At 38.1% G+C, this 14413-nt stretch overlaps 1 protein-coding gene across 6 annotated transcripts in view; it reads right to left on the reverse strand.

Moving 5' to 3' along the window:
• The window catches only part of STAG2 (STAG2 cohesin complex component), a 182835-nt gene that overhangs the window by 114510 nt on the left and 53912 nt on the right, over positions 1-14413 (reverse strand). For 4 of the 6 annotated variants that reach the window (XM_078854256.1, XM_073361285.2, XM_073361288.2 and 1 more), the window contains exon 2: positions 4602-4744. In XM_078854256.1, the coding sequence (XP_078710382.1) occupies positions 4602-4645 (44 nt within the window). In that variant the 5' untranslated portion in view covers positions 4646-4744. Of the gene's footprint in view, positions 1-4601; positions 4745-8073; positions 8173-14413 lie in introns of those variants that run through there. The other 2 variants (XM_073361287.1, XM_073361289.2) reach the window with 2 other exon arrangements.

Genomic DNA, 14413 nt, shown 5'->3' on the forward strand with positions numbered 1-14413 from the left:
GATTAAAAAAATTAATTGTGATTAATCGCAAGATTAATCGCACTGTTAAATAATAAAAGAATACCATTTATTTAAATATTTTGGGATGTTTCTACATTTCCAAATATACTGATTTCAATTACAACACAGAATACAAAGCGTACAGTGCTCACTTTTGTTTTTTATAGTGCATATATTTGTAATAAAAAAATAAAGAAATAGTATATTTCAATTCACATAATACAAGTACTGTATCGCAATCTCTTTATCATGAAAACTGAACTTACAAATGTAGCATTTTGTACAAAAAAATAACGGCATTCAAAAATAAAACAATGTAAAACTTTAGAGCCTATAAGTCCACCTAGCCCTACTTCAGCAAATCACTCAGACAAAAGTGTGGTTACATTTACAGGAAATAATGCTGCCCACTTTCTGTTTACAATGTCACCTGAAAGCGAGAACAGGCTTCACATGGCACTGTTGTAACCGGCATCACAAGATATTTGTGTGCCAGATGCGCTAAAGATTCATATGTTCCTTCATGCTTCAATCACAATTCCAGAGGATGTGTGTCCATGCTGATAACGGGTTCTGCTTGAAAATAAGGAGAGCGGACCAAGACATGCTCATTTTCATCATGAGTTAGATGCCATCAGCAGATGGTTGATTTTCTTTTTTGGTGGTTTGGGTTCTGTAGTTTCTGCATCGGAATGTTGCTCTTTTTAGACTTCTGAAAGCATGCTCCACACCTCATCCCTCTCAGATTTTGGAAGGCACTCCAGACTCTTAAACCTGGAGTCGAGTGCTGTAGCTATTTTTAGAAATTTCACATTGATACCTTATTTGCGTTTTGTCAAATCTGCTATGAAAATGTTCTTAAAACGAAAACGTGCTGGGTCATCATCCGAGAGTGCTATAACATGGAATATGTGGCAGAATGCAGTAAAACAGAACAGGAGACAGACAATGCTCCCCAAGGAGTATAGTTACAAATGTAATTAACGCACTTTTTTTTTATTTAAACAAGCTTCATCAGCATGGAAGCATGTCCCCCAGAATGGTGGTTGAAGCATGAAGGGGCATACGAATGTTTAGCATATCTGGCATGTAAATACCTGGCAATGTCTGCTACAAAAATGCCATGTGAACACCTTTTCCCACTTTCAGTTGACATTGTAAATAAGAAGCAGGCAGCAGTATCTCCCGTAAATGTAAACAAACTTGTTTGCCTTCGTGATTGTCTGAACAAGAAGTAGTACTGAGTGGACTTGTAGGCTCTAAAGTTTTACATTGTTTTGGTTTTGAGTGCAGTTATGCAACAACAACAAAATACATTTATAAGTTACACTTTCACAATAGAGATTGCACTACAGTACTTGTATGAGGAACTGAAAAATACTATTTCTTTTGTTTATCATTTTTACAGTGCAAATATTTGTAATAAAAATATAAAGTGAGCACTGTACACTTTGTATTCCGTGCTGTAACAGAAATCAATATATTTGAAAATGAAGAAAAAAACATCCAAAAATATTTGATAAATTTCAATTGGTATTCTACTGTTTAACCATGCAATTTATCATGATTAATTTTTTTAATCGCAGTTAATTTTTTTAGCTAATCGTGTGACTTAACTGTGATTAATCAACAGCCCTAATATAAATGTAAGAGTTAGGAAACAAAAAGGCCACCTGTTCCTACAGCAATATTAACTTGGCTAAATTTCACCTACGTAATATTAGTATTTTTGCATTTCTTGTTAAATTTTGTTATTAAACCTTACACGTGTATCCTAAATTATATAGACTATGCACTGTATGCAAATTCATGTTGTCATAGAACCTATAATATTTGCATTTGCTGACATGCTTTTAAACTATGCAACCCTAAAAGTGATCTGCAAAGGGAAAGTGTCAGTACTTGCTTCTTTATAATATATAAAGGATGCCAGAAAGTTGAGAGCCCCTACAGTTGCAAAAAACGTTTTCAAGCTAGTTGGTTTATTTTTTAAACTTTAGAATGATCAGGTATGTCAACATTTTGTTGTTCCCATTTTGTAGAGGAATCAAATATGGATTGGAATTGTCCCCAACCATTAAAAACACAGGCTGTAAGTCTTTAATAAAAAAAACTTTCATCCCAAAACTTGGCATGTGAGAGTTTAATAGGTGTGAAAACCCAAATTCTAAACATATGATTAAGGGCTTGTCTACACAAGAAAGCTGTACCACTTTAAACAGGTTTAATTAAACTAATGAAAAAGGCTGTGTATACACATCTATTTTGGTTAAACCACATTTATTTCAATTTGCTTTAAGCTAATTAGGAATCAGTTTAAATTAAACCACAATAAAATACTCTTAAAATAAGAGATGCCCATAGAGATTTTTACACCAGTTGAAACCAACTTAAACTGGTGCAACTATTTCTTGTAAATAAGGCCTAAGAATTCCTCTTTCCTCCTTTCTCAACTGTTAAGTTTTACACCCTTAGTACTTCTGTTGTCATGATCTCACTAGTTCTCCAGATGTCCCTAGTCTTTCAGGAAAAAGAACAGACAAAACTTGCATCTTACATAAACACAACACATATCACACACAAGTTTTAATTTAAAAACCTTTCAGAAAATACATTGTGAAGAAGCAAATAAATCACACAAACCCAATTCTAATTTATGGACATGCACACAATTCGGAGAAATTGTTTCTTGATTTAACAGTTGTGTGTATTTAATTTTCTTGGAGAGTGGAGCCAGAGGAAAAGAGAAGGGTAGGGAGTAATAGGGTTAAGTGGCTGTGCTTAGTAACGGATTTAAATAGTTCCTACCTGACAGAAAGTTAACCTTAGAACTCTATTAGACTCTGCTAATAAATATATTTTTTAAAAGTCTTAAATACTGCTGATGCTCTAAATCCATTTTTTCCAATCACATATCTCTCTCCCCACCCCCAGTACTTTTTTTTATTGTCCCCAACCAACCCGAAGAAAGTTGGTACTCTTTATTAAGCACTAATTACATGCAGAGTTCAAATTTTAGGTACTTTTCAGCTGAAGTCATGACTCAAAGAAGGGTTTTTAGGATTTCTTAAGTGAACTACAAAGGAAAAAATTGATTATGTATAAAGAAGGCCTAAAAAGGTTTCTGTCTGTACCTATGAGATACATTTAGCTTTTCCTCCCCTGTTAAAAACAAAAAAGCCCACAACCCACATTAGGAACCCAGTTTTTGTCGACCCTGAAAGATTACGGATGACTGGAGAACCCATAGGATATTATCACAAGTAACTGAAAAGTGGTATCATCTACAGTTAAAGTTTATCAAAACACACACACATATTGTTTAATATATATTTATATATATAGTGATAGACCCAGGCCAGTTGGGTACAGCAGATATACTCGCCACTGGATTAACAGTTTTCTGTTCCCTGACTGACCAGAACAGGGGCTGCTCCAGGCTAATGAGAACACCGGACTCCAATTAACCTACAAAAGAGTCAGGTGAGGCCATTAAACTAATGTGACCACCTGACTCTAATTAAGGCCCTTCTGATACTATAAAATGGCTCACTCCAGTCAGGCCGAGGAGAGCCAGGGAGCCAGAGGAGAGGAAGTGCAGCTGAAGGGCTGGTTAATGAAGACACCCTCAAGTCATTGATAAGGAAGCCCTAATGAAAGGGTGAAGAAGGAGAGAGGAAGTGGCTCAGAGAAATGTAGCAACTCTGGCAGTGAAAGGTTGGCTGCCAACAGCTGCTACCATTAGGGTCCCTGGGCCAGAACCTGGGTTCCCCCCAACCCACCACTACAGAAACACCTCCTGGGAGGGGAAAACAGGCCCCTGTCAGGACAAGAGGCTAAACTGTTTTGGTATGAGTCCGTATGAGCAACAGGGACTGTGGGAGTTCTCTCACCAACATTCTTGCTGGCTTATGATGAAAAGGGCTCAGTAGACTGTATCCTTGGCTCTAGAGAGAGAAGGGCTAGATGGAGGGTTGCAGTGAGCCTCTGAAGCTAGCATAAACTGCCTGGAAGCGCGGGACCCACGGGGACAATGTCGGAGCTCTGCCAGTATATATCTCTGTCTCTCACACACACACGGCAAAAAAGCAACTCTCTTAAGGATTAAGCAACCCTAGCCCTTTAAAAAAAGGCCTCAATCAACATCTGTCTCCCTAAACAGAAACAAGACGACTTGACATTACTCCTATTTCTGTCCAGAAAATTTCTAATCCAGAGAAAAGTTTTTTTCAGAAAGTTATAAGCATCTGAAAAATGTTGCTATAATGGAAACTATTCTGTGACCATGACAATAGATTCTCCTACTAGCAAAATGCTTGATTAAAGATTCTAAAAATCTAGAGTAAAAAATAAAGTTAAACCAGTTATACGATTGCTATTTTAACTCTCTCTGGAAACACAGGACACCATTCAAGCCATGCTTTAGATTTAAATCACTGTAACTACTTGACAGAATAAACTTTGTTATGTATGTATTAAGCATTGTTCATTTTTCTGTTTTCTTTAGCAATTAATCAGAGCAACAGTGTGTATTGTCATTGCACCTACAACAAATGTGTTTTACCTTAAAAAGTTTGGCCATTGCAATTTTAATTACTTACTGAAGGAGAGTAAAATCACTTGGTATTTCTGGAGCTGCTATCATTTCTTTATCATCTTCTGGACCACCACTGTATTGGAAATATGTTCAAAAAACAGTTTACGGTGCGCAAGCACGTTTTCTTCCTTTCACAAAAGACAATTCCTATTAAAAAAAACACAGACCAGGTCAATCTTTACTCTTAATGAAAGGCGCAAAAATGTTATGGTCATTAATGTCTTGTACTGTATATCAGCCTCTGACATACATTTCAGAAGACTGGAAGTTTATTTTCTCCTTTTAAATTACAATTTTTATAAGTGTTCTTCACCCCATAATCTCTCCCCAAACTCCTGCAACAGCATCACAATATTAAAACAAAATACAGCACAACATGGTAAATGATATATAGAAAAAAGTCTCATTTTAGAACGTGAAGCGGCAAAGAGAATATGCATGCATTCCTGATTAGTCTAGATCATTTTAGAAGACTAAAGAACAAAACTTCAATTTCTTCTTTGAACCAAGGCCTTGTCTGCATCCACAGTAGCTAGACACCACAGTGAAAAGCACTCTGTATCCACAATGCAGTGAAAGGCTCTGGCAAGAAGGCAGTAGGGAAAAGCTCTGACAGAAAGGAGCTGCCAAAGCCTTTCCTCACTGCCTCCTTCTGCAGAGCTTTTCCCCACTGCCAGAGCCTTTTACCAAAGGGAGGCAGGAGGACACTTAACTTCTAAAAATAGAAGTGTAGACATAAAAGGCACTGTGAACCATTTAGGGTATATACCCTAAGCTTCTGGTGTGTCCACACTACTAGACCAAGCAGTACCTGTCTGCACTGTTATTTATATCAGTGCTAGTGGGGCATGCAGCGAGTGTAGTACATGTTAAAAACACACAAGAAGGGGGTCTAAGAGATACTGGCTTTTCTGCACGTCTACTCTTCAGTGCGTTTAATATGCCAGATTAACATCAATTTTTACACTAAAAGAACAGGAGTGGACTGTCTAAATGGGCCATCTTGATTATCACTACAAAAAAGTTTTTTTCTCCTTCTGATAATAGCTCATCTTAATTAATTAGCCTCTTACAGTTTGGATGGCAACTTCCACCTTCTCTGTATGTGTATATATATATCTTCTTACTATATGTTCCATTCTATGCATCTGAAGTGGACTGTAGCTCACAAAAGCTTATGTTCAAATAAATTTGTTAGTCTCTAAGGTGCCACAAGTACTCCTTTTCTTTTTACAGCAGTTTAGTGGTCCATCTAGTATGCTAGCAAGAAAACTCATAGTGGACAAAAAATTAAGAAGTACTGCCATCTAATACAACTGTGAACTATTATGGGCTGAGCTGGAACCACCACCTATAGTTACTTCCCATTGTAAGAACCTTAGATGCTTAAAATTTAGCTAAAATTCAACTGTTCATGCTGAAATTTTCATGGCTTCCAAGTAAGGCATGACGCCCCTCAGGCTTCTATGTAGTACACGGAGGCGTGACCAGGCGGCTCTGCTCGCCACCCCGTCCACAGGGCGGTTCCCAGCCAATGGGAGCTGCAGGGATGGCGCCTGCAGATGGGACAGCATGCAGAGCTGCCTGGCTACACCTCGGAGCCGAAGGAGAGACATGCTTCTGGGAGCTGCTTGCAGTAAGCGCCGCCCAGAGACTGCATCCCTGAGCCCCCCCGCCACCCCACAGCCCAATCCCCTGCCACAGCACTGATCTCCCTCCCGCTTCTGAACTCCTCGATCCCAGCCCAGAGCCCCCTCTTGTACCCCAAGCCCCTCATCCCCAACCCCACCCCAGAGCCCCATCCCCCCTCCTGCCCCATCCCTGATCCCCCTCCCACCCTCCGAACCCCTCAGTCCCAGCCCGGAGCACCCTCCTGCACCCCAAGCCCCTCATCCCCAGCCCCACTCCAGAACCCACACCCCCAGCCGGAGTCCTCACCCCCTCCCACACCCCTACCCCCAATTTTGTGAGCATTCATGGCCCGCCATACAATTTTCATACCCCAATATGGCCCTCGTGCCAAAAAGTTTGCCCACCCCGGTCTAGTATCTGAGGGATGGAGCAACGTTCACAATAAGCGTGTCATTAACATAATGGTAACTCCACAACCAACATTTTACTTATTCCAGTGCACAACCAAGCATCACCACTCAGCCCAATATATTGCTGACTGTTTAAAAAATTCAATGAATAAACTGTGACCTCAGGACAGGAGGTACATGTCACCTAAAGACAGGATGCAGAAGTAAAATGTCTAGTAACCATTAAGGATTGATTCTTGGAGCAGCTAGTCCTGGAACTCACAAGGATAGAGGCAAGTCTTGATTTGGTCTAGCACACAAGATCTGGTCCAAGAGGTGAATATAGCTGATTCATTTGGTAAGAGCAACCATAATGTAATTCAATTTAAAATCCTCGTAGGCGTGGGAAATATCAAAGAAACGCTCCACTGTAACATTTAACTTCAAAAAAGGGAAAGGACACAAAAATGAGGAAGCCAGTTAAATGGTAATTAAAAGTAACAATAACAAGAGTGAAATGCCTGTAAGCTGCATGGAAACTTTTTAAAATCATCATAATAGAGGCTCAAACTGTAGGTATACCCCAAATAAAAAAAATGAAAAGCAACACGACCAAAAAAATGCTACCATGGCCAAACAGAGTCAAAGAGGTGGTTAGAACCAAAAAGAGAGATCCTTTAAAAATGAGTCAAATCCTACTGAGGAAAATACAAAGGAGCCTAAACTCTGACATGTCAAGTGTAAAAGTATAATTAAGCAGTCCAAAAGAATATTTGAAGAGTAACTAGCAAAAGATACAAAAATGAACAAAAAAATTTTTGTACAGCAGAAGCAATAAGCTTCCCAGACAATCAGTGGGGTCCACTGGACTATCATAGTGCTAAAGGAGCACTCAAAGAACACAAAGCCGTTGCAGACAAGCTAATTAATTCTTTATATAGGTTTTCACTGCAGAGAACATATGAGAGAGATTCCCACACCTGAGCCATTCTTTTTAGGTAACAAATCTGAGCAAACGTCAGAGATTGAGGTCAACAGAGGATGTTTAGGAACAAATTAATAAATTAAACAGGATTAAGTCACCAGGACTAGATAACATTCACCCAAGAGTTCTGAAGGAGCTCAAATATGACACTGCAGAACAACTAGCTGTGGTATGTAACCTATCACTTAAATCAGCTTCTATATCAAATGCCTAGAGGATAATTAACATAACACCAATTTTTAAAAAGGTTCCAGAGATAATCTTGGCAATTACAGACTAGTAAGCCTAACTTCAGTACCAGGCAAACTGGTTGAAATGATAGTGAAAAAACAGAATTATCAGACACAGGTGAAAACAATATATTGGGGAAGTCTCAACATGGCTTTTGTAAAGGGAAATCATGTCTTATCAATCTATTAGAATTCTTTGAGAGGGTCAAAAAACATATGGACAAGGGTGATACAATGTACCTGAACTTTCAGAAAGTCTTTGACAGGGTCCCACACCAAAGGCTCTTAAGCAAAGAAGCAGCCATGGGGTAAGAGGGAAGTCTTCTCATGGATCAGTAACTAGTTAAAAGATAGGAAACGAAGGGTAGGAATAAATGATAAGTTTTCAGAATGGAGAGACTTAAACAGTGGTGTCCGCCAAGGAACTGTATTGGGATCAGCACTATTCAACATATCCATAAATGAGCTGAGTCTACAGATGATACAAAATTACTGAAGATAGTGGAGTCTAAAGCGGAGGAGTACAGAGGGATCTCACAAAACTGTGATTGTGAAACAAAATGATTGTATTTATCAACATTGAATTTAATCTAAGTAATGCATATTGGAAAACAATCCCAACTATACACCAAAAATGATGGGGTCTAACTTAGCTGTTACCACTCAAGACAGAGATCTTGGCGTCATCATGGGTAATTCTCTGAAAACATCTGCTCAATGTGCAGTGGCAGTCAAAAAAGCTAAAAATGTTAGGAACCATCAGGAAAGTGATAGATAATGAGACAGAAAATATTGTAATGCCACTGTATAAATCTATGGTATGCCCATGAAGTTCTGGTTGCCCTATCTTACAAAAGATATTGGAATTGGAAAAAATACAAAGAAGAGCAACAAAAATGACTGGGGTCTGGAACAGCTTCCATAGGAGGAGAGATTAAAAAAGACTGGGACTATTCAGCTTACAAAAGAAATGACTAAAGGGCCGATGTGACAGAGGTCTACAAAATCACGACTGGTGTGGAGAAAGTGAATAAGGAAGTGTTATTCACCCCTTCACATAACACAACTAGGGGGTCACCCAATGAAATTACTTCTGTTTTAAATTTGTTGCCTATTACTTCTTCACACAACGCACAGTCAGCCTGTGGAATTCATTGCCAGGAGAGGTTGTGAAGGCCAAAAAGTATAACTGGGGTTAAAAAAGATTGAGATAAATTGCGAAGAATATTTGATAGGTCCATCAGTGGTTATTAGCCAAGATGGTCAGGGACTCAATCCCATAATAAATTAATGCTTCAAAATATTTGACCATTTTTACATTATTTTATATTTGACCCATCAATTGACCAATTATTTTTGGAACAGTCAAATGCTCAGTCCTAATCTGTAATCACCACAGTACAGTCCTATCCAGAATTTATAGAACAGCTCAAGGTACCAAAGTCTCAACATTAGTCTGCTGTTAAGTGAACATGTGTGAAACCCCTACTGGGAAAAATGTTTATATCATCCTCTTGCAAATGGCCCACATGGAAGATAACAGTTTACTATTGCTACCAGTTACTCAGTTAGTGAAGTGGTAGATGTCTGTGCTGTAGATATGAGGCAGAGAAGTAAAGTTATTTGTCCGCAGTCACACAGAGTCTGTGTGTGAACAAGAATTACAATATATTCCTAGTTCTGCACTTAGACCATATCTGTCTCAATATTAGAATCTGTAAAAATATAGTTCTGGACAGCATTGTTTCATATAACCACAAACACTTTTAAAGAATATAGTCATCACAAACTGAGTAAAGGAATGTATAAACTGTTCAAAAATAATCTCAACACAGAATTAAATTATAGATTTGGTGCATCTCATTCTGAAATTAAAGACATCATCTATTAAAACTAGGTATCTGTAGTTTTGTGGTGACATACTCTGCGTGTTTCATAATTAGATTCCTAGCACAAACAAGAAAACCAGATGATTATTCCTGAAGTATTAAATTTCTACCTTCTAATTATAGAAAAGAGGGATATGAACCTGTCTCTTAGAGCTAAAGAGTGTTACAAAAATAGAAGTGTTTTGGGATTGTTTTTGAGAGGGGAGAAAAACAGAAGAGGGGAGGGTCCTAGCATTTGGCCAGCAACTTTCTCAACATATGAGACGTCAATAAATTATTTACACAGTATCATTGGTGTGCAAAATGCTCTACATATCAGTAGGATGACACAGGAGTTTACAACATTAATTCCAGCAAAAAGGTGCTGAGGTTATGAGAAGGATTAGGACCATAAACAGTAAAAGGGCAGACATATGCTTTTGTTGTATAAGTATCTTATTAGGTCCTTTAACTTACATTTAAAAAATAATAATAATAATACTTTGATGTAGTCAATTCAGAGCAGGCAGCAAAAAGAGCCTATTTTGAAGATGCCATTTCAACCAGCAATAAATTGAAGTATCCATAGTAAGCACAGATTTAAAGCCAGACCTTTGGCATCTAGTACTGGTATATGTATCTGCTAAGGTCAACACAGTTTCAGTTTCATGATAATTAGAAATATATCTTTCATATGTTTAGTAGTTACGCATTTAAATTTTGTCTATTTATATATTTCATACAGCTTTCAGCGTTTGTTGGCAAAATTAAGTTGACTTATGAGTTTATCTATGAATTTCAGAAGACCATGAGTTTTACTGAAACATAATTAACTTATTAACTTTTAAAAGAAAATGTATCATGCTGAAAGATCACAAGGTGGAGCTCTAGCCTAAAGCTAACTAAAGAAACTCTAGAAGACAGGTCATCCAGAGGTTGACCTAGTTATTTCTTTACAATAAACTTTATAATACATTGTTAAAAACAAAATACTGTAGCATATTTTGCTTACATTTGCCAAATCTCTATACAAAACAGTTCAAATACATCAAAAAAGTTCCTGCATCTTGGGTGAAATTAAAAAACACATTTATTTGGAATCACTCTGGACTCTCCTTGGATATAAAAATGTCAAGGGCAACTATATCACTATATCATGACCTTGCTGAACTTTGTAGACAGTTCCAAAAATAACTGCAAAAAGTTTTAAATTACAATGTTTTACAGCTGTAGCATGTCCCACAGTGATGCATCACCATACTGTAACCAAAGCCCTTTATTTTCAGTTTCTATTTTGTTTATAATTTTCTGGAAACTTATCCGTGTTTATTACAAAAATTTAAAAAGTGGGTGAAAATCAGTGCAAAAAATTAACTTCAGTGTTCTGAGTATATATTAGGGGAAGGAAGGACAGAAAATAAAACAAAGTACTTCTGATCTGGTTTCACACTCTGAAAGGAAAGATGGCAGCTTGGTGACTTGAGCAGCCCAGATCACAAAGCTGCCATCTCTCCTTCCAGAGTGGGGAGACAGATCCGTGGAGTTCCGGCATTTTTCTTTTTAGGACTTGGGCACTGACGTACAGATATGTACATACACGTATGTTTGCATCTTCCACTATGTTACCTTCTTTTAACAGGCAGCCTTGCATTTACACTTAGACTAATTTATTATTAACATAAACACATCTACCAAATATATTGGATTTTCTTAATCAGTATTCAGGTTGTTTTTTTTATTACCATTACGACTCAAATAAATCAAATAGGTTTTGTAAAACCTAGGAAATTTTTGGTAAATAATCATAAATAAAATAAATAAATAAATAAATAGTAAAAGCTGAAAGTGAAGGACCTTGACTATAACCTACCATTAAAGATTTAACAAACAAGAAGTGTAATACCATTATGATTCATTAAAGCGGGAAGGGGGGGGGAATGGGAGAAAAGATCTCCAGTGATATCAGTCAGTCATTTAATTATATCAGTAATTTACAATGTATCAGTTGAGGATTCCATTATAAACACCTGTGATGGTACAAAAGCAAGGACTAAAATAAGCTTCTAACTCTACCCACAATTGGAGCTCTACTTCACTGCAAAGTTCACTCAAGTTATAACTTGCCCCTAACTCCAGTCCCTTATACAAAATAAATTGAGTTTAGTACTACTTTTAACTCAAATTGGCTGGCCTGTGACAAGGCATAAGCTAAAACTTGAGTATGAACAACTCCTCAGGTGTTAACACAACCAGAGGCTAGCACCACTCAAGTGCCAATACGCTCCAATGCCTTCCTTCTCCATGTGCCCAAAAAAAGACAGACAAGTTCTCCCACAATTCACTTGGGAAAAATTTAGAAAGAGATTCATGTTACTACAGCGCTAAGGACCATGGGATGTGCCCCCAGAAGTCTTGGCATCCCACACAAGTGAGTACAGTGCGAGCGTGTACACACCAACTTTAGTACTATTTTGCAATGTGGCCGCTCTCACTTGCGCTAAGTTGAGAGAAAAGACTGAAATGTAGACAACTTCTTAACTCTGAAGTGACAACATATCTTTAGTCAAACTTTACTTAAATGTAGCAGCAGATACCTGTAATATAAGTCACCACTGACCAAACAACCCAGTAATATGTAATCCCACATATGGTGCCAAAAGGTCAGGTTTAATTCAGAATTTGTTATTAATGGTGATACAGAGAGAGAAAAGCAAATTATCTGAACTGAATTTACACTTAGAGACTTATAAGAAATAAGGTAAAGTTTTATATCAGCTCTCTTTTCTTTCCTTTTTTAAAAACAAAGCTCACATCTCTTAAGGAGACTATTTCACACTTAAACTTCAGGATAAACATCAGGAAGAGATGCAAAGAAAAGAATGATGGTCTTACGGACAGGTCATGATTCTGTACATTGGGATTCAATTTCTCATTGAGCCACCAACTTCCTATTTGACCTTAGGAAAGTCACAATCTACATTGTGCCTCAGTTCCTCATCTGCATGGAGTGACATCTGAAGAAGTAGGGTTTTTTTACCCACAAAAGCTTATACCCACATAAATCCGTTAGTCTTTAAGGTGCCACCAGACTCCTCGTTGTTTTTACTCAAGTTACAGAATCACTCAAAAACGATAAATACATAAAACAACAACATAGAATAATGCCTGAAGTGACTACCGGACGTTTCACATGCTCTAGATTGAACTGATCACATTACAGTAGCCACAGTCACAGAACGAATTGCTAGGGTGTTGCCATGTGACTAGATGAGTGCCTTGTTGCATTTTTCCACTCTTGTACATTTAATATGGAAGGGATTAAAATATTTTACAAGAATATTTTAAATATAAAGAACATTTAACTTCTTCCATGCTTAAGAACTTCGGCATTGTTCTTTTATCATAACAATGGTCCATTACCCGCATTCTAGAGGACAGTTTAATACCCCAATAAAAGGCAAACAATTTGCTTTTATCACTCCTGTGCGTGACCCTGACACTGTTTTTCCACAAAAGCTGAGCTTCTCCTCCAATAGCGTGGCTCCAAGCAATAGCCCTTTCTGAAGGACTTTGTATTTTGCTAGACTAGTGATACAATTTGTGGGATTTGGCACCACAGCCTGTTCTTCCGCCTTCCCCCTCCCTGTCTCCCCCAGCCAGCAGGAAAGGGAGGGCTGGAGCCATCACCGGGGTTATGTACTTCAAAAGCAGGAGCAAAGATTGAACATTTTCCACCTCCACTGTCTTAGAAAAATCCTTGGAGTTATTTGGTACCAATGGATCATCATTAACAAGATCCTTGAGAGAACCAGCCTAAAGTCTAAGCAGAATATGCGGGACCTTTGCAGGCTTTGCTGGTTGGGACACGTAGAATGCATGCCTCAAGACTGACTGCAAAAGGCTGTGCTCTATGGTCAACTTAAGAACTCGCCGCAACACAGAAGGAGACCAAAGCTCCAACAGAGCAATGAGGTCAAAGCAAGGCCTCAAGAAATTCAGCATTCCCACTGATAACTACTGTTGGAAGGATTTTCCCAGTTAACTTTGCAGAAGCCAAGTTAAGACTGGTGCAGTCATTGCACAGCGCCATCAGAGAGCACAGGCTGAGGTCCAGAGGCAAGCCAGGGAGCAAAGTATGCTTCAACTTCCATCTGGCAAGTGGACATGTACCTATTGTGGGAAGTACTCGCACATCAGGCTCTTTCCCATGCTATCACTAAGCACCACTGTCAAGATGTTGGACAGCCATATAAAAGGCAAACAGAAGTGGTCGAACTGACCTTAAATACATCATCTATTCCTTGTTTTATAATAGCTGTCAGGTCACCTCTGATGTAGTTCTAATCTTTTTAATCTTTCCTCTCATGGAAGGATCTCCATGCCTCTAGTAATTTTTTGTTGCCTTTCTCCACACTTTTTATTTCTTCCTCATCCTTTATAAGATAGGGTGACCAAATCCAAAAAACAACATTATGGTATACCACTAATATCATTATGCCATTATATAACAAAGCTGTTATTCTCCATCCCTTTATAAAAATTGACCACCATTTACTTTTTTGAACTTCTGCACACTGAGCAAGTGTACTCACTGAGCTTTCTACAAGAAGATCTAGTTCGCTCCATGACCGCCCTCCCAAAAAAATCCATCCACAAGCGTTATTTACAGTAAATTTGGTACCCATAAACATATGACAGGTTTCAGAGTAGCA

The sequence above is a fragment of the Lepidochelys kempii genome, chromosome 9, assembly GCF_965140285.1.
Source record: "Lepidochelys kempii isolate rLepKem1 chromosome 9, rLepKem1.hap1, whole genome shotgun sequence".
Taxonomy (NCBI): Eukaryota; Metazoa; Chordata; order Testudines; family Cheloniidae; genus Lepidochelys; species Lepidochelys kempii.